Source organism: Rhinichthys klamathensis, unplaced genomic scaffold (assembly GCF_029890125.1).
Source record: "Rhinichthys klamathensis goyatoka isolate OS25496 unplaced genomic scaffold, OSU_Roscu_1.1 h1tg000011l_1, whole genome shotgun sequence".
Classification (NCBI taxonomy): Eukaryota; Metazoa; Chordata; class Actinopteri; order Cypriniformes; family Leuciscidae; genus Rhinichthys; species Rhinichthys klamathensis.
This window is the reverse complement of record NW_026606564.1, coordinates 6,163,849-6,185,493: the sequence shown is the minus strand read 5'-3', so window position 1 is coordinate 6,185,493 and position 21,645 is coordinate 6,163,849. Positions and strand designations below refer to the sequence as shown.

General features: G+C 37.8%; 1 protein-coding gene across 3 annotated transcripts in view; it reads right to left on the bottom strand.

Moving 5' to 3' along the window:
- fgf12a (fibroblast growth factor 12a) overlaps positions 1 to 21,645 on the bottom strand; it is a 79,754-nt gene that overhangs the window by 45,094 nt on the left and 13,015 nt on the right. The window contains exons 1-2 of one of the 3 annotated variants that reach the window (XM_056264777.1): positions 4,786 to 5,012; positions 3,773 to 3,822 (exon numbers count right to left, since the gene is read on the bottom strand). The exons of the other annotated variants lie outside the window; for them this stretch is intronic. Of the exons in view, the coding sequence (XP_056120752.1) occupies positions 3,773 to 3,822; positions 4,786 to 4,979 (244 nt within the window). The 5' untranslated portion in view covers positions 4,980 to 5,012. Of the gene's footprint in view, positions 1 to 3,772; positions 3,823 to 4,785; positions 5,013 to 21,645 lie in introns of those variants that run through there. 3 annotated transcript variants of the gene reach the window in all.

Below are 21,645 nucleotides of genomic sequence, written 5' to 3'. Positions count from 1 at the left end.
GTTCTTGACTTCTTATCCGGTGATGGTAGTGAATGTATTTGTGAATGGCTGTGTTGACAAAGCTCTGCATATTTGTTTCTGCGACCTCATTAATCAATTTCACTATGGACACCTGGTGTTTTGAAGACCAGCTGTAGCCATAACAGGTGTTTTCTGATGAAGCGGTGATCTGTACAAGCGGGTACAATAAATGTTTAGAGGCAGGCCTGAGAGGTGAGGAGTGAAGAGGGCCACATGGATGACCTGGCATGCAGAAAAGTCCCACAGCTTTCAAGACCAGAGCTCAGAAGAGTAGTGAATGTCCATGATGGTCATGATCAGCTATTCATCATGGGCCTCATCTATCCACTGCGGCCCCAGTATCTCAGACAGGCTGGAAGGGCCATCAATCACACAAACGAGCCTGCCTGCATCCATCAGGAAGAACATTACTAAATCACATACGGAATCCACACCTCTATAATAAAGACTGGAGTATAGGGCATGACTATACCTGGGGAAAAAAGTTTTGGGTTTAACACATGTGTGTGAATCTATCTCTTGAAAACATGTCCAGGTCATAATTTCCCCGAATCAAGAAATTTAAGAATTTTAAGGACTAATTAGATTTCTTTTTTCTCCACAGTGACATAAAAAAAAAATAAAAAAAAAATCAAGCATTGATTCCAAATTCTCATTACTATAATGCATCTTTTGGTTTTTGGTGTTTATGTAAATTCCATTAATAGATATTAGCCTCAACCTCAGACATCATATGGACGAACTTGATGTTAATGGGATAGTTCACCCAAAAAATGAAAAGTCTGTCATTAATTACTCACCCTCATGTAGTCCCAAACCCGTAAGACTTTTGTTCATCTTCGGAACACAAATGAAGATTGAGTGCGCGAGACCCCATTTCACGTGGTGGTTTGCACAGCATTTTTTGTAACTTTGTGGCTCTGCTTCCGAAGATGCAGGACTTCGAGGCGACTCTGGCGGAGCAGGTACGAGACGTCTGTACTGGCATCTTACCAGAACCCAGTTTGTGCGTATCTAAATTAATTGCTTATATTTGCAAAATGAGCCTACACTAGCAGAAATAAGCTTTTACTGAAAATAAAGGTTCATGTTTATTAAAAATGTTCATGAAATTAAATAGAAAATATTTAAGAGATGTTGTTTAAAGGGGACCTATGATGAAAGCCACTTTTTACAAGCTGTAAAAAGTCTCTGATGTCCTCAGAGTATGTATGTGAAGTTTTAGCTCAAAATACCCCACAGATCATTTTTATAGATTATTAAAATTGCCACTTTTTGGGGGTGAGCATAAACACAGCATTTTTGTGTATCCCTTTAAATGCAAATGAGCTGCTGCTCCCGGTCCCCTTTCAAGAAGAGGGCGGAGCTTCAAGAGCTCATGCAACAACAAAACAGGACAATCTGACGCACTGAAACTGTCAGAAACTGTCAGTAGCGGTGTTCAGCCTTATATGTTTGAACCGGAGTCGGACAATGATGCCTACAAGAGCCAGAGAATATATGCTGCATGGAGATAGAACCAACGCTAACTCACAACCAATTTGTACGAATTCGTACGAGGTGGCTAATTCGTACGACTTCATACGATTTGTCTAAACCCCAGTGATAGGTAGGTTTAGGGGCAGGTTAAAGGGGTAGGTCATTAGTATAAATTCATACGAATGGGACAACTCGTAAAATATGTACGATTTAGCAAAAATCGTACGAGTGAGGTTGTATGCATTCATACGAATTAGCCACCTCGTAAAATACGTACAAATTGCCGTGAGATCGGGTAGGATAGAACAGGTATAGTTTAGTTTAATTACAGTCCGTTGGTGCCTCAGTGACTACTTTGTTTAGAGAAGCTGTCAATCACAGCTGTCAATCATGGCGTCACATTCCCATTTTTATAGCATCAAATAACGAATACGAATCGTACGAATTTTACGAGGTGGCTAATTCGTACTAATTCATACGACCTCACTCGTACAAATTCGTACGATTTTTGCTAATTCGTACATATTTTACGAGTTACCAAATTCGTATGAATTCGTACGAATGACCTACCCCTGACCCCGCCTCTAAACCTACCCATCACGTGGGATTAGACAAATCGTACAAATTCGTATGAGTGAGGTCATAGAAATTAGTACGAATTAGCCACCTTTTAATCACTCGTACGAATTCGTACGAATTGGTCGTGAGATAGCGTTGGACAGTCAGCGGAGGCTCATGCTACAGAGACAGGTGAAAGGATGAACAAGGCTTTAGGACAGTATACCTGCTGCTCTCTTTGTCGTTGATGATAATATATCGTGATATACAGTACTGTGCAAAAGTCTTAGGCATGTTAGTATTTTCACCCCAAAAAAATAGTTTTAAGACAAGTTATTTATATCGTTTGCTGTAGTGTGTCAGTATAATATCAGTTTATATTTCCAAACATTGATTTTGCCACTAATTGTAATAATCCAGTGAGATTTTTTGTAAACACAAGGAGTCTGACATCAGCCGGTCTGATCCACATGGAGATCTGATCTCACCATCATCGAGTCTGTCCGGGATTGCATCTTGGAGACGTTGCCGCAGTTCTTCTGGATTTATTCTGTCTCAGTTTTTTCTGTTTCTTGTGACTCCTTGTGCATACAAAAATCTCACTGGATTATAACATTTAATGGCAAAAGAAATGTTTGGAAATATAAACTGATATTTCCTACTGACACACTATAACAAAAGATATAAATAACAGGCTTAAAACCATTTATTTGGGGTGAAAATACGAACGTGCCTAAGACTTTTGCACAGAACTGTATATCGTTACAGTGAAATAAGATTTTGGTCATATCACCCACCCCTATTTAATACTATTTTTTACTATTTTTTTAAATGGAAGGTTAAAAGAATACAACAAATATGAATGATGTATACATAATTTATAATATAATAATAATTAAATGAAATATAGGGTTTCATTATGACATTATGAGGATGCATTTTTGCATTAAAAATAAGACATTTGGAGGCATTAAAAATAATGTCACGATGTAAAAAAAAAAAAAAAACATTGAAATTTCTTATTTGATTTTTGGGGTCAAATATGACTTGGACATGTTCCAGACACATTCTGTGAGATTCGTGTACATGCAAGTCTCTACTCATGTAGCAATATATGCACTTAATGTATAAGCGTGTGTCTATTCACCTGAGATAATGCATGTCACATTTTTATCAACACTGTTTGCATATTTTCCCAAACAATGCAAATACAGTATAATTCTGTTGAACCATACATGTTCCATATTGCCTCATTCCAGAAACAGAAACAGTTACAATCGGATGTGTTGATAGATGATGCCATGATCATGAAATGGTGAATGGTCACCTTGACTACTTAAGTCACCACGACTGACAAGAGAAACATAACACATCAGCAGCACAGAGCAAACACGAGCCTCACTGCACGGAAACAGACGGAGGGGACAGAGAACGGGGACAGAAACATAAGAGGTAGAGAGAGTCCGAAAAGAGGGGCTCAGAGGGAGTAAAGAAGGGACAAAAGAAAAAAAAAGAGGGAGAGCCAGAGAGAAGACAGTAAGACATACATAAAAAAGAATACAGAGACAGAGAGATAGAACAATAGTCGGAAGCATACTACAAGGACAAGGCAGACATCGGCGACTGCCGTTAGACAGGAGCTAGTCCCCCATGAGCACGAAATGGGGTGGGAAACTGGAAGACACAGCACATGGATGGAGGCTGAGCTACTGACCTAGCCTGACGCCCTTACGGGACACCTGTGGAGGTTTCGAGGGCGCATCTTACGGGGGAGAAGGAAAAACAACATTTTTACAGACAGATTCTACAGCAACAGCCGTCAAATAACTGAACATATTTTGGGAAGAGGGTATGCGCTTGTCCTACATCATGAGAAGGTTTTTGTTTTGTTTTTTGAAGGAGGAGGAGGAGGAGGAGGAGGAAGAGAGGAAAGCTGTGTAGTTTTTTTTAAATCGCTTCACACGCTTCGTGCCGTTTTCCGTGAGCCGAAAAAGGACGATAGCGTGGTTCAGTGGGCAGTGAGACCATGTCCATCAATAAAACTAACTGTACAATCCCTCCCTACACTGCAGTAAAGCAGTCCCTGTTGGAAAATACAGCTTCAGCTGGTAAATGTGTTTGTGGTTTCTAGCTGGTCTAAGCTGAAAATCCAGCTCAACCAAGGTAGCTGGTTTGTCGCTGGTTCAAGATGGTTCTGTCATGTTCCAAAAACACATTTGCCAGTTTGCTGGATTTTTCATCAGGGAAACATTTACCACTTAACATTTCATCTAAGAAAGCCCTGGTGCACTGCAGTGCCACTGGATTCTAGCTATTACAAAATTGCATTGTTGCACTACATAACGGGCAAACTTGTCAATTGCATTCTTGCAGAAATGGATATTTTAACAATTGCACAGCCTCTGATCAAAATGACAACCATTGAATTAATCGATAACAGTAATAATGACATCAATAAAACATATATATGTATAGATATATATATATAGATATCATATATATAAACATAAAACGATTTGTGCATTCAGATTGTTAAGATGGCAAATCGTTTGGTGATTGAATACCGATAGACAACACTTGAGCTATGAAACAGGTGGGATTTTGGGGAGGGTTTGCATTGCAATAAAATACAGTGGAGGATATATGTTCCTCCAGCGGATCTGAAGACTGCGGTAGAGGCTTCGGGTGGGGGCTGTAGTCTTAAAAAGCATCCAGCACTGACCTGCAGGTCGCCGGCGAACAGGTCTTTTCTTGCCGCTGCAGAAGCGGACTTTACTGAAGACCCCCAGGAAATGTCGCTCGCAGAGAGAGCGGGGGTCTTTGCTGGGACTGGGGCGTCGTTTGGAGGTAGAGACCCGCTCGCTGTTGGATTCCCGCGCCTGGCGTTTCTGTCGGATCAGAGAACTGGCGATCGCAGCCATCTCGAGTAGTCAGTAAAACGAGCCCGTGCAGCTGTTAACTGGGAATAGCTAATGTATAAAACGATAAGGAATTAAATTCAGACAGATTTCATTCCGATTCCCTGCGAGAGAAAAAAATCCAGAGGATCCTGTGAATTAGGACTGAAATCTCATCCTCTTCTCAGACGATCTACTGGTGAAATTATATAAAGCACATTTTCCGCTCTCCATCTTAGATGCAAAAATAAAAAAATATAGATAAATAAAAAAAAACGTCCTATGTGAACGTGGATAACCTGTCACGCAGGTGTTCCAGGTGCCGAAGACAGCAGACGCGTGATTCCACCTCCAAGCGACTGCTACATGATTCACATGTCTACTTCATTCCACATAACTTTGCATGAATCCTGATAATAAACGGAGCCCATGTCACAAGAACGCGCGTTCTCAGGCACTATAGTGGTATATGTGAGTGACAACTTCACTGAACGCTCTCCAAATTATTTTACAGCTCTTCATAGTTCTTCTGGTCGAGTTCATCGCATTGTTCCTCACGTCAAAATTTATTATTATGCTCAAAACGAATTGTAATTTAAAGGTCAAGTGTCCAGCACAACGAGAACTGTGCGAATCCGTGCGAAGCCATTCGAGGGACTGTTCAATGTAAAAATGTAAAATCGAGACTAGCGCTGCCTGTGGTACACTGACAGTGAGACAGTCAATGGGCTTTGACTCTCTCTCTCTCTCTCTCTCTCTCTCTCTCTCTCTCTCTCTCTCTCTCTCTCTCTCTCTCTCTCTCTCTCTCTCTACGCAATCATACGTGATTGAGGTTTGGATGAGGAATTTGTAGCGGTAAACGAGAGCGAGCTAAAGGAGAAAAAAGACATTAATGGGGTGGCAGAGGAGGATTGTCCAACAGATGCAGAGCCGATCCTCCCTATACGCACACTACGCAAGCTGCGTAGGGCCCCGCAAATTACTCAAGGCCCCGCCTCCCCCTCGCGTCAAAGCGCGTCAATCAAAGTTTACAACATCGATGAGATAATTAAGCGGAACTATCCTTCTGGTCACGAAAAGAGAAACTGAGAGAAAAACACCATGTGAGTGAATTGCGGGAACAGCGATCAGGTAAACTTGTGTTCTCTCCTCTCCAAGTTTGATGTCAGCACAGAACAGAACAGTAAAGTTAAGTTGATGTGCATCTCTCTCTATCTGTCTGTCTCCAGCCCGATCTCATGAAAGCGCGTATTTATACCACGAATTTAATTTCTCGTGCCATTTATACGCCAAAAATAGTTTTTGCGCCATATGATACGCACTTTTTGGCGTGTAATATGCACGCACTCCACACCCCTAATCCTACCCAAGAGATTTACAGTGCGTAGCATATGCACGCAAAAAAAAAACATTTTTGGCGTATAAATAGCACGATGAATTAAATTCGTGTACGCACTTTCATGATATTACGTTTGATAATACAAAGGGCAACGGTTTTCGTTTATAAACTGCAGCTCGGAAAAGATAACCGCGTCGCGCGTTAACATGAGTTCATATGCGCGTGCACGAAATGTAACGCGCACTTTCCAGAAAAAAAAAAATCTATGGGGACCAGTTACCAGTACAATATGGGCGTTATGGCACTCCTCATTAGGCGCTCACTTTAAAACAAGACAATGATTATCAAGTCTCCAAATCAGAATAGTTACAACCCTGCAATAAAGCAAGATGGAAAGCAATCTATTGATATTGACTATTGCATTTAAAATGTTGATTGGCTGGACATACTGGTCAATATGGATGCACATCAATCAGTAAATAATAACCATTAAGTATCAATTATTGCTTTTATCATTTAAAACACAGTGACATGCAATGGCAAGCCATTTTAGCTTTTATTAATTCACAGGATGCATTTTTGATATCAATAATTAAATTTGTACTATTTAAAATGTGAATTATTGATATTAATATAAAATGTCTATTTCTGATATCAGGAATTACATTTTCATTAGTACTAACTAAACGAGGGAGGATTGTAGTGGGAGAACTGGGGTGTCAGGTGTGACTGTGGCAATGGCAAATGGTTTACATGGCTCATGGGTCAGGTAGGAGGGCCCCTTAACAGATTTTTGCTTAGGGCCCCAGGGATGCCAGGATCGGCTCTGAACAGATGGTCACCTCTGGTTCATTATGTATGTTTGAATGTGACATATCCCGTGACAGAGTACAATTTCAATTCAAATTCTGCTTGTCATTGCCTCTCATCGCCAGATATGTGGTTAATGTATCCCTCCGTCCATCTTTATATTAGGCTAGTCGGACTGAAAAAACACACTAATGATAAAGATCATCCTCCTGTTTGTCACTGTTGTAATTGTTCAGTGTATTCGGTGCTAATGTGGCAGCCTATAATATTAAGGTCTGGCTGATCCAATCCATTAACCGCCCACACTGCAATCACTTTTTCACACGAGTATGTCATTTTCATCCATTAACTGTTGTACAAAAATGCCCTACTAAATTTCCAAACTGCTATCCCGTCTGAAAAAAAGAAGAAGCCGGGAATGCAGCCAGCTTACTGATTACCCTCACATATGAATACCCTCTTAAACCCAGTGCTGTAGAAGACCTTAGTTCTTCAGTGAGACACTGTGAGACTAGTGTTTGATTAGATGTATGTATAATGACAACCCTCGGAATATATTTAAACAGCATTTATTGATAAGAATGAAACGTTTAGTCTTGGCGGTCTAGATCTGCTATGTTGCTGTTGCTGTATAAGTGACGGCTACTGCCGAAACATGTACATAAATACAACGGACAGAATGCGCGCTGCTGCAAGGAAAGTACGGAGAACCCCCTATCTGATCTAGGCAGGTGGAGCTGGGGTAGGTGGGGGGCTAGAAAAATTCTAGTTGAGCTGGTTCGGGAAAGAAATGAATATGTTATGTAGATAGAACAAACAGATACACACACACACACTGACAAGTGATGTAGTAACATAAGATAACACTGATGTAGAAATGTGCATACTGCTGCAGAATACTAGTAACAAGTTAACACGCTGTAGAGATGTTCTACTTTAGAAATTAATCCAATAACACAACACCTCCCCTTTAGAGATACAGCCATATCTAACTATTGCAATTATAACACTGCAATGCTGCATTTATGTCATGCTTTGACTGTGCCTCACTGAAGAGATACAGCAGGGGTTCTCAACTCCGGTCCTGGGGACCTACTTCTCTGCACATTTTGTAAAAAACTTTTTGCAGACTTTTATTCCAGTACTTCTGTGATAATTTGAATATTTGTAATGCAGAAAGAAAAGACTGTTTGTGAATCGTCATTGCCGAACCTTTAACCAATTACCGACTTTCGGAACTATAGAAATATAGTGAAAAGTATGATATTTGTCTTTCAAGTGAAGTTAAGTCACACGTTTCCAGAAAAAAATAATACTGAAAAAAGTTTGATTAAGTACAGTACTCTAGTAAATGTACTTTGTTACTGTATGTGTGTGTGTGTGTGTGTTGGGGGGGTTGTTTGGAGGGGGGGGGGGGGGGGGGGGGGGGGGGGGGGGGGGTCATGTCCTCATTTAGGGGGATACACGGGTTTCTGACATTGCGGGCGCTGAGTGGGTGGATCACGTGGATCAGACACGAAAAGCCTCTTGCCTCTTGCAGAAAAGCAGCATTAAAGATTCACTCTGCTTTGGGAGTGAGCTCTTTCATCCTCTTCCAAATTTAATGTGGGACTAAGAATTCACTTCCAGCCATCTCCTTGCATCAACATGGGCTTAACACAATGCCATTCAAGTACATCGGCACTCTGATGTGCTTCATTTTATTGATACTTGGTCTGAATAACCCATTCCTCAAAGACCATATAGAATCTGGTTACAAAATTAGTAGATGGGATAGATAAGACTTGTGTAATATAAATTACCATAAATTACTGAACTGTTTAATGTAATGGAAGTAAGTCATGGATGAGAAGATTTACAACGGTGTTGTTGTCACATGTACCCTATTAGTTAAAAAGTACTTCTATTTCAGAGCTCTATTTCTGAACGAATGACACAGAGTATTTTGTTTTCATTAATCTCTGACACAAAAGCTGCTCTTGAGACAGAATGGTACATGACATTTGTCACAGTACCTGCTGTTTTTATTACCTCAGGAGAGGAGAGCTCCTCATGCAATTCTAGGACTGCAAAAAAACGTAACTAATATCGATTGCCAGCAAGTGTTAAGGACAGGTTTACTCAACAGACCATGAGAATGCGCCTACAACCTAAATCCATTAGTGTTCTGCGAATTGTGCTCAGTTATATAACACTCACATAAATATTTGAATATGAATATAATGAGTGTTGCGTCAACCACTTTGTATGTGTTTCCAGTATTTCTGATAAGAGATAGCGATGTTAGTAAATTAGAGCAAAAACAACATCCAAATGACACTTGTAATATATAGTTTGAGTTTCTTTCAGCTGAACAAAGTGTATGGCATTTCAAGAGATGTAACAACTCAATATATGAACTCACCATGTGATAAGTACAAATTCTGAATTACAAATTGAACCATGCAGAAGCGGAGCTGAGATATAACCGACCACGACACTGTGATAAATGTACAAACAGAGATCATCAAGAATCACTTAACTAAGGCATACAGTAAAAAACAGGCATTATTACAGGTATCAAGCCTTGCAATTCCACATTTAAACTGAGAGATACAAAGCATTGGTCCAAGATCGACACCTAGTGTTCACAGTATGAACATGCACTGAGGCGTCTCTCATCAACCTATCAGCTTTTATTGTGATGAGACTGTATTATGCAGTTCCATTAGCTGAGCCAGCACTATGCCATAACACTATCAAACCATGTTTATTGCTAATGTTTTTATGCCCACTGCATAACATGTAAACATCAACGCCATGATGCAGAGGGCACAGAGCAACCAGTTCAATGCTGAAATGTTTTAAGCATTATACAAGTATACTGTATATTGCATGTTCACAAGAATGTCCTAAACATAATAATAATAATAATAATAATAATAACTAGACACTACCAGTCAAAATTTTTGGATCGGTAAGATTTTTAATGTTTTTAAAAGAAGTCTCTTCTGCTTACCAAGGCTACATTTATTTGATTACAAATACAAAAGAAAACACAGTAATATTGTGACATATTATTACAATTTAAAACGGCTGTTTTCTATGTGAATATATAGTAAAGTGTTATTTATTCCTGTGATCAAAGCTGAATTTTCAGCATCATTATACTCCAGTCTTCAGTATCACATGATCCTTCAGAAATTATTCGAATATGATGATTTGATGCTCAAGAAACATTTCTCGTTATTATCAATGTTGAAAACAGTTATTTAAATTTTTATTTCAGGATTATTTGATGAATAGAAAGTTCAAAAGAACAACATTTATCTGAAATAGAAAGCTTTTTTAACATTAAACACTAATGTTCAAAAGTTTGGGGTCAGTAACAATTTTTATTTAAATTTTTTGGGGAAAGAAATAAAGGAAATCAATACTTTAATTCATCAAGTTACAGTACAGAAAGTTACAGTAAAGACATTTATAATTTCATAAAAGAATCCTGAAAAAAATGTACTCAACTGTTTACAACATTGATAATATAATGAATGTTTTTTGAGCATCAAATCCGCATATTAGAATGATTTCTGAAGGATCATGTGACACTGAAGACTGGAGTAAAGATGCTGAAAATTCAGCTTTGATCACAGGAATAAATTAAATTTTAAAATATATTAAAATAGAAAAGAGTTATTTTAAATCGTCATAATATTTAACAATATTACTGTTTTTTTGTTGCAGTTTTAATCAAATACAGTAAATGCAGCCTTTGTGAGCAGAAGAGACTTCTTTTAAAAACATTAAAAATCTTACCGATACAAAACTTTTGAACGGCAGTGTACATTTTTCTGAAGAAAATGTGATTGGTTCTTGCCATTGAAAAATTCTGCACTAGAGAGTCGCTACCGTGATGGAAGTGACAGCAAGAGAGTCGAGCCAAAGCCAAAGTCGAGCCGAGCCAAAGTCTGTATAATGTTCTAGTGCTGACAGATGACTTATTCATGATGTTATATGGTTGCTAGGGAGCTCTAAATGGTTGCTAGGCTATGGTCAGACAGTTAGCGGGGTTAAACTAATAGGCTAATAGTCCAAATCAAAAGAGCCAAACTCACGTGTCTCTATGATGTTCTAATGCATACATCTCCCTCTCATTTATTTTTGTATATTTTTTTTACTGTAAAAAATTGCGCTGTAAAATAACAGTAATCTACTGGCAGCTGTGGTTGCCAGGAATGTACTGTTAATTTACAAGTCAAGTCACATTTATTTATATAGCGCTTTTTACAATACAGATTGTTTCAAAGCAGCTTTACAGAGATAACAGGGAAATAATGCAACAAAGTTTGTTTCCAGAGTAAAATAGCATCACAGTCCAGCTTAAGTTCAGTGATGTTTCATTTTGTTGTTAAAAAAAGTTATTCATTTAGTTCAGTTATATAATCGCTCTGGAGAAAACAGTGATGTCATCGTCCAGCTCAGTTCAGTTCTCATATAATAGTGTTAATGCAGGCAGATCAGTATTATTGTTGAATATTAAATTAAATGTTAAATTTAATGTCCCCAACTAAGCAAGCCAAAAGCAAATGGCAACAAAGGTGAAAAAAGGTGAAAAAGGCAACAGCCCGTTACCGTTAATTTACAGCTCTCCTTTTTTTACAGTATGTTACCGTAAAAATACCATAGAAAAAAGTCTCATATCATTTAGGAAACCGATTGCTTCAAACAATTTGAGTTTAAAAACTAGTATTTATACTGATAGTACTGTGAACTGATAGTCCACTGAAAATTAATATCTCTTAATTTAAAACTGCAAACACCTAATAATAGTGTAAATTAATAGTGAATTAATTAAAAACATGACTTTAACTCAAATCTTTGCAGTTTGTATTTAGTGAACAGTAGTACACATGTATGTGCTAATGTAAGGAGATTGTCACTGCATCAACAACTACACAGTTACTGCTTTTAAATAAAGCAACTGGCAGCATTACATCGGCGTTTTTCTGCTCATCTTTGACTGAAGCACAGGCTCTCCTCTCCAGCACAATGGTGACCCACAAAACACATTAAATAAACTAACAGGTCTCTCCTATATCATCATAAAACACTTCAGTTTAATATTTACTCTCCTTATCAGTTATTGACTTCGCATAACTTTTTTCTATGAACTTTCACTAATATTTCAGTGAAATTAACTTCTTTCGTTTAGTAAATCTGACTGACATTTTACAGTATATTACTGTTTTTCCTTGATTTTATGGTAATCTACTGGCAGCTGTGGTTGCCAGTAAATTGCTGTTTTTGCAGTTGATTACCGTTAAATTACGCTTCACTCTGTTTTTTAAATGTATTTGACACATTTAACCCTTTTAACCCCACTGCAAAATCTTCAGTTTTATAATGAACACTTGTGTGTCCACACTATAGAGTGTTGGAGTAACACTGAAGCAGTGTTGAAGTTAATGATATAATCCAGTGATTAATTAACTGATGATTGAGCATTAGTGATGAACACCTGATGTTAACAAGCAGAATCACTGAAGGACAGAGGAACAACAAGAAGATAAAAAAGTGAAACACAAGAACTACAACTGACTTCAGCCACAGAAGACATCACATCTCTGAAGATCTCAGCAGAGGAGGATTAAACAACTCCAAAAAATAGCATTATCAGCTTCACTTATTACTATCCAGATGGACTTTATTTATTTTTTCATACGTCTACAGACATTTCTATTGAGAATGAACAGAGGTTTAGATGTTGTTTTGTTTCATTTGACATTACCATTATGGAGATCAGTGACCCTTATCAAAAGTCAATACCTTTGATTTTAACATTAGTTTTTCTTTGGCTGCTGTAACTGTGTGTTTTCAAGACACATTTGTTGTGGCAGAAACAAAGCCAACAAAAATGAGACCAGGTGTTGCTGATTATGATGTCATCACATAATGTTTGGATCACCGATCTCATTCTGTCTAATCCCTTATCAAAAATGTGTTGTTTTAATACAGCCTAAGTTTATATTACTACACTGTGCAAAAGATGCTGTGCTGTGCAATCAGTTATGAAGGATTTTTTAAAACTCATCATTCACTAAAAAAATGTGAACTACGGCCTTAGTTAGACACACACAGACATCATGAATCTCAACAATGGTGACAATTAACAAAAAAGATAACATCAAATCTTAAGATCACAAAACACGCTACTAAAAGTCAACACAAAAAAATAACAGCAAAAATAAAAGCAAAAAGTTAAAATTAAAGAAAAGAACCAGACAATTCAGCAGTATAATTTATTCATTATCGATTTTGTTGTACTATGCTGGTACCCAACATGCATTGTAGCATGAGATTTTGATTGTCACCATTGTTGAGATTCAAACGCCTTGATGTCTGTGTGTGTTTGGCTGATATAGAAGTTCAAAATGTTCTGAGCATAAACTTTTTCAGATTTTCTGGTTGTCTAAACTCTACTAGATCTCAATCTGTAAAATCACAGTGATACCATAATCGAAAAAAACAAAACATCACCCATATAAATACATTAGACAACAAAAGAGATCAGTGAATTGGGCCACTAGATGATGATTGTGACCATTAACAAACAGGTGATTTACCGCAGAAAAACTAATATTCAAGGGTCAAGAGCCCAACTAAAGCAAACACTGATCACCATTATGGTAACATCAAATGAAAATAAAATGACATCTAAACCTCTGTCACCTTTTAATAAGACCTTCTGTAGACGCCTGACAGAAAGAAATTCAAACTGGTTAGTAATAAGCGAAGCTGGTAATGCTGTTTGTGGAGTTTAACCCTCCTCTGCTAAGATATTCAGAGATTTAGGCCCTGTCCCATTTCTCCCCCCTTAAAACTTCTTGGTTTTGAGTGCCCTCGAAAGTAAAGTCCCCTCAACGAGGGAAGTGGAGTTGAAGATCTTTCCCTATGAAATGGGACACCACTATATGCAAATTAGCGCGGCAATCCTCAATACGTCACGCGCAGCGTCAAAGTGTCTACTACTTCTACTACTATTTTCATTCATAAAATTGCCGGTTCCAGTTGTGTTGCCTGTTGTGTGGGCTGTTTTCGTTTATCTACATCTGATGAATCAACAGAGAAGACATGTGGAATATAGAAGACGCATTTCCAGTAATTTTGCCATATATTTGTTTGTATCTGATCGTTTAGAAGCGCACACAAAACCCAAAGTTTGCTTGTCTAACGTTAGTTGCAATCCGTTTCCGAACGCGCGCGCGCCGCCATAGGTACCGGGGCAACGTCTCTTGCGCGGATCATTGTGCTTTTAGTAGCTGTTTTTACCACCAACGTCCCGCAATTTAGAAACCGCAGACACTGCACTTTACAACAATCACCGATTGTGCTCAGTGCTGATTCTGACGTTAGGTTTGGGTTTAGAGAGAAATGACAGCGCGCTGTGAAGGGAAGATGATGCGCTAGACGAACGCGGCTAGTTTTGAATAATTTTACCTCACATATCTTCTTTTTATAATCCTTGGAAGCCAAAATCGAAAATAAAATTAGATTAACTAACTTACCCAGATCAGATGTATATTTGATTTGCTTTTGAAGCACTCGGCAGATATCATATGAACATCGTCAGATAGCTTCGTGAAATATTTTCTAACATTAGTGTTGAAAACTCAACAGTCCATTGGATGTGCATCAAACTAACATATTCCAACATATTTCGACATTTTAACATGCGTATTTGCGAAAATATACTTAAAATAAAATTGTTCCTTTCCAGCGGTGTCCGCCATCTTAGTTGAAAAATTTGCTCGCTGAGTTCGCAAGGTGTCCTGGGTAATTTCATCTTCCACTTCGTTTTAAGCCTGCATCGGACCGCACTATGTTTTGAGGGTTGATTTTAAGGGGAGAATAGCACTCCCCCTTGCTCTTTGGAGTATTGGGACACCCTACCCCTACACGAGAACGCGCAAAAACAAGGGTTAGGGCAGAAATCTAGGGTAAGGGGAGATATTGGGACGCAGCCTTAATGTATTTTATATTTAGTTGATTTCATCTTTTTATTCTGTTTTTCTTGTTCCTCTTTCCTTCAGTGATTCTGCTTGTTAACAGCAGGTGTTCATCAGTGTCTGAAAATTAACTGAATTAACTATGAAATTATTCACTCAGTCAAGTGGACTATATTAGTGAACTAATGTAGGGAATAGTGAATGAGGGTATAGGGTGTGATTTGGAACACAGCCTCTAAGTGTCGACTTTGAGCGCTGTTAATTCACAGTATATTCCTGTAGGCTACTTTCTTGAAAATGACAAATATCACCCAGAATGCATTTTTTTCTACGGTATATTGCTGTTTTAATGGAAAACAGCATGTTACTATCAAAATTTTGGCCGTTTTTTACTGTGTGTAGTTGCTATAATGCTGTAAGTGTTTGCAAGGCTGTGGCTATGAAGATTTTAGGTCATTACTTATTGGCTGCTTGATAAAATAAGTCAAATGAGAGTGAGAGAGAGTTAGAGAATGAAAGAGAGAGAGAGAGAGAGAGAGAGAGAGGCGCGAATTTGACAGTTGAGATTCAAATTCATGAACATTCTGTCAATGTAAGTCTATGGGATTTTTTTGCCCACTTTTTCGTTTTAACGATTGCACAGTGGAGAAGTCATAGCACACAACTCCTCAATAAACCAGTCGATTTGGCACCTCATTCATGAGTCTTTGACAAACAGTGCAGGATGAGTTACGCTCCGAAGTTTTGTCCAGAAGAATAACAATAAGCTTAAGGAATAAAAAGCACCACAAATAAATAAATGTAAAAAATTATGGTACACTTATTTTGAACTCTCCCAAGACATATGAACAAATTGAAGGGAGGAGTGATAACTCATTACATCTGGCAGGGATGGTGATCTGTGCATGATGGCTCCTGAACATGCTCCTGAGAAATGCTGTCCTGGTTTCAAAACCCAGTTTAGTCATGGGGCCATAAGCAATCAAAACCTGAGGAGCAAGGCACCCCTGTGATGGAACACAAACCGTTATATCAGCACATTTTGCTCATCACATGCCACTGGCCAAGGAGAAGGTGAACCCTGAATATACCCAACCCATACGTCTCACAGAGCCATCAATTAGACAATATGTCATTGTTGCAGGATTCATATGAAATGGGTGCAGTAAGATGTGGCTGCATGCTACACAAATTATCAAAATATAGTTTTTTCTACTTTTGACCAGATGATATACAGACAATACAGTCCAAAGGTTGGACATTTAAACCTGAAAGCTTTATGATTTGGAAAAATGTAAAACAAAACTTGATGATGTAAAATTAATAATAAATCATTAAGATTCTGCACTGTTTTGTAGGTCACTATTCAAATAAGCACATTTGTGGCAATGACCATATTACCTCTTTTGTACAGATGGTCAGATGTTCTTGTTTCCACTGAAGGACACAGGTGAACATTCTCCAATGTCCTAAACATTATAAAGCCCTCCCTACACCTACTCCTAGCCCTACCCAATAAGCACGTATTTATCGGGTAGGGGTAGGGACTTTATTGTCCCATTCAATTAATAAATAGAATCATTTACACTTAATATGCTATTATTGCATACTCTTTTATAGTGTACTAAAATACTGAGGTGAAAATAGTTTATTATTGTAAGTTAATTTATTTGCAATAAATATGAAGAAAATATGTGGAATTAAAGTGCCTAATGATAATTTAAATATTAAGTACTTTACATACACTTTTTTATGTACACTTTTTACATATTTTCTTCATATTCATTGGAAATGAATGCCTTTCCAATCTGATATACGATGGGAAAAGTGAGAAGACTCGAACTCGGGTCAATCGGGTCAAAAGTATATGCAATGCACCTTACTCCCTACACCACTGCTGCTGGCAGGTCTTGTACTTTTGTCTGCCCCAACCAAACATTGGTGGGTGGAGTTAATGTTAATAGTCTCTGCCAACAAGGCGGGCTATTTGCACTGTAAATAGACACTAGTGTCTAGTGAAAAAGATGTGATAGATGTGATAGTGAGAGTGAAAAAGATATATTTAACTAAATCTGCAAAGTGCTATTTGCTATTTTGAGGCAACTGAAATAGACTGAGCCATTGACCAACAAAAACCTGGTCTAAAGTCAATGACGCAATTTTTTTTTGTTATTTAAAGAGCGCGTTAGTTATATACGCCTATAGGCGGGTCCACAACGCACGTACACTTTGTCCCGTAGATTTACGGTTTAACGCTTTAACCTCCCGCATGGGCAGATGTTTTTCCTTGCGACAGAATGTTCAGTTTTTCCACTTGAAATTCCACCACGTAAATAGCGGGCACGCAAACCATTTTTCCCGTCGTTAAACTAGCAAAAGTGGATTCGGACAAGACCTAAGTGCACTTGCACGCTTTAGACCATGTGCTTAGATCGTTAAAATAGGGCCCAAAGTGTGTAACGTTGGACACTTAATGCACCCGACTGTTGTAAGACTGGAAAAACTGGTTGAAGAGACCTGACCACTGGTCTATGAGACGAAGGACCTTGCTGCAAATTAACATTCGAACTATCTCACACACACACTTCTTCCCCGCATCCCCCACTCTTGCAGAGATCACCCAAACTCACACAAGAATCTATATGATTTTAATTTGAACAACTATCATACAGTTTTACACTCATGTTTACATATGAAATGGGGTCTGGCTATATAATGAAATGCAGCGGAAGGATCTTTTCTGTACCTCCGATCAGCCCGTGAATGCTGAGGGTCGCCGAGACTCAGCATTCATGTATTTCATAATGTCGGGTAAAAGATTTTCCTCTTTGTTCTAGAACATTTGATGGTTTGCATTGATTATCTTTCAATTGATTATGAAATTGTAATAATACATTTACCTGACATAATACATTGTTATATTTGATTATTCCAACAGACTTTGACTTTATTTTCATTAGAGTTAAAAGGAATAGTCAAACATTTATGTATATTTAATGATGCACAGATATAATTGAAAAACCTTTTCATTTTATGGAGTCAGATGAAATAACGAGTTAATACGTAAGATAAAATGTATTGCATTTAATTAAAAATCCCTTTGCCATGAGAAAAGACGGAACACGCGTGAGACCTTTACCTCTAATCGAGTACCGCCATTGGATCGAATTAGACGGCCTTACACTGTCAGGTGTGTTGGATTATGGAGACATCTAGGGCGAATTCCAATTGGAAGTGAGCATCCCTGTGCCCTACTCACTCCGAAGGGCAGAGCACCTGCATGTCATAATGTAGCATTTGGAACTTGAAAGGCGAAGTAATAAAAAAAAAAAAAAAAATCTTTATTTGGAATTACCATGACAATGCAGCACAGTGTCCTTTGTTGTTCTTGCAACAGACATTTCTAATTTTTGCTGATAACATAATTATTTTATAAGTATTATTTCATAACTTATTTTATATACTATAATTCTATAACTATATAGTTTGTAATATACATGTGTCTTCCCTCTCTGCTCTCAACTTTAAAATTGGCCATTTCTTGTTTGGACACTGCTGTCAACACCACCTAATACAGTATATCTACTGTTAAACTAATTTCTTGTCTATGAAACCTATTTAAACTTCATATGAAATGTATTACATAAATGTGTGTAAAAATCACAAACAGAACAAAACAACTTGAATTGTTCTGTTTATACCTTAACTCGAACTCTCCTGCTATCTGGCTTCAAAATGAATCGCGAGGGCTCTCCACACTGGGTCACATGACCATAAACACATGGGCCGAATTCTTGCACCCACTTTGGGAAGGGGACGCCATTTATATGGGCGTTCCAAACGAAAGTGATCAACTGAATCCCTTCACAAAAGGCTCTTCCACAAGTCCGTTAGCGAAGGCAACTTGCAATGGTCACTTCGAGGAAGTAATTTAATTGTTAATGGTCACCTGACCCAGAGTGACAAGTCTTCATTTTAAATCTAGATATGGCGAGTTAACATATAAATATAATTTAAGTTGTTTTGTTTTGTTGAGATGTATTTAACATTTTCACAATGCATTTCATATTAAAGGCCCCCTGAAATCTTTTTTTTTTTTTTGCTTTAAGTATGAATATGTCACCCTTAATGCTATATGTGTTTAATGCTTAACTTATAAAGTTAAGAACAGATCGGGAACACACACACACACACGTATAAGTCCCTACTTCAAGAGCTCTTCCCTTCGGAGTGAGTCCCATGTACCCTTCACTAACGGCTTGTGGAGGGGCCCTCAGGTGTTCACTTTCGTCTGGAACAAATGGCCCCTTTCCCGAAGTTCTCTTCACGGAATTCACTCCTAAACTGTGCAGTGCTGGAGGGACTCCAGTACCAGGGTTGAGAATCACTGTTTGTTGCAGTGCCATTGTTGTAGTTTTTTTTTTTTTTTTTAACAGTTAACATTTTAATTAAATTTTGGCATTTGACTTTTCATTCTGTTCTGTATGATTATTAAGGACAACAGATGGAACTGGATAAATATTCTGAATGTTCCAATCCAATCTGACTTCTGACCTGTGATGCTGTCATAATCACTGTTCGTTTGTTGGCCAGAGGAGAACTGACCCCCCCACTCTGCCCTGATGGAGTTTTGGTTCCATGCCACCGTCGCCTTTGTCGCATTTGGCTTTTGGCTTGCTTAGTCGAGGGACATTTAATATTCAGCAATATTATTGATCTGCCTGCCTTGACACCATTATATAAGAACTGAACTGAGCTGGACGATGACATCACTGTTTTCTCCAGAGCGGCTACAGTATATATAAAAATGAACTAAATTAATAACTTTTTTACAACAAAAATGAACTTGATCACTGAACTTACTTAAGCTGGACTGTGACGGTATTTTCTTCTGGATCTGCAGTACAGCAGAAACAAACTTTGTTGCATTATTTTCCTGTTATCTCTGTAAAGCTGCTTTAAAACAATCTGTATTGTAAAAAGCGCTATAAAATGAAAGGTGACTTGACTTGACTAGTCCACAGGCCAGTAGAGCAGTGATCTACATTCAAGGGGCCGGAGTGGACAGAGCAATGGAGAAGAGACCCGTTGTAACACATTTGATAAAACTGGCCTATTATAACACGTGTCGTGTATAGTACATAACAAAATACATCGCATGGCTTTAAAATAATTGCTATGTTTGGTTTGACTTTGATTTGACTTTTGAGTTGATTTTTCTGTTTCCTGATCGATTTCCATTGTTTGTATTTGTTTCCTTGGGACTTATTGTTTGATTACGACACTGCACCTGTTTATTGTTTAATTGATTGGTTTGAGTCAATATATATTGAGTTTTTTTTTAGTCTTTGTTCCGTATTTGTGCCTTTAAAGTTGGATGTCCGTGTTTTTTGAGAGTGATTTGTTTCTTTTTGAGTGTGTTAATAAAGTATTCTGGAGCAAATAGATCCAGCTTTATTTTCTTCTCCGCTGTGACAAACACATTTTAATGTGGGAGGGACAACGAAACATTTGGTTTAACTTTAACTTCTTACATTTATTGTAGCTTTTTTAAATTAATATAATACTGCATTTTAAAATAAATTTATAAAATTGTTATATTATTTCATTATATTGCATATTTACTCTGAGCTCAGTGTTTGTGTTTCTAGTGTGGTTTGATTGGGGTTTGATGTGAGTGAGATGAGCACTGTTGCTTAAATCTACCATTTTTTACACTTATGTTTTTTTACTACAAGAGACATTAAATTTATAGGCAAGACAAGTAGTTTGTTTAGGCATGGTTTGTTGGGAAATTACAAACCTGCGCGCACATATTCAAACGAATTTAACTATAGAATCAATTTTGAATGCGCATGTGAACGCCATCCGGTCACAGGTTCGCGTTTAAAGTCTGTTTAGAGAGAACGCCGTCGTCTTAGTGACCCCTAATGTAATAACAAATGATAATTTTGCGGGAAGTGAATCAATCAAAACCAACTTTCGCTGGAAATAACACTATTCAAAAATCGCTATAAAGCCAAAACAATCTCTGTTACCGTAAATTGTATGTTTATCTCTGTAAAGCTGCTTTGAAACAATCTCCATTGTTAAAAGCGCTATATAAATGAAGATGACTTGACTTGACTTGATTTCTGAAATCAAATTTGTGCATTTAAAGGGATAGTTCACCCAAAAATGAAAATTCTGTCATCATTTACTCACCCTCAAGTTGTTCCAAACCTGTATGAATTTCTTTCTTCTGCTGATATTTTGAAGAATGTTGGTAACCAAACAGTTGATGGGCCCCATTGACTTCCATAGTATTTTTTTCCATACTATGGAAGTCAATGATGTAAATAATGACAGAATTACAATTTTTGGGCGAACTATCCCTTTAGATTTTACTGTGTTAATAGATTAACTACAAAAAAACACAAAAAAAACACCAATTCATTCAAAGTAAAAAAAAATGTGTTGCAGCACAGCTGAATAGAACTGATCTTCTGTGCACAATTGAGTTGCCTGCAAAAGAATGGATAAACAGAAAAGGTGTATAGGTCAGCAAAAGCTTGTCAAA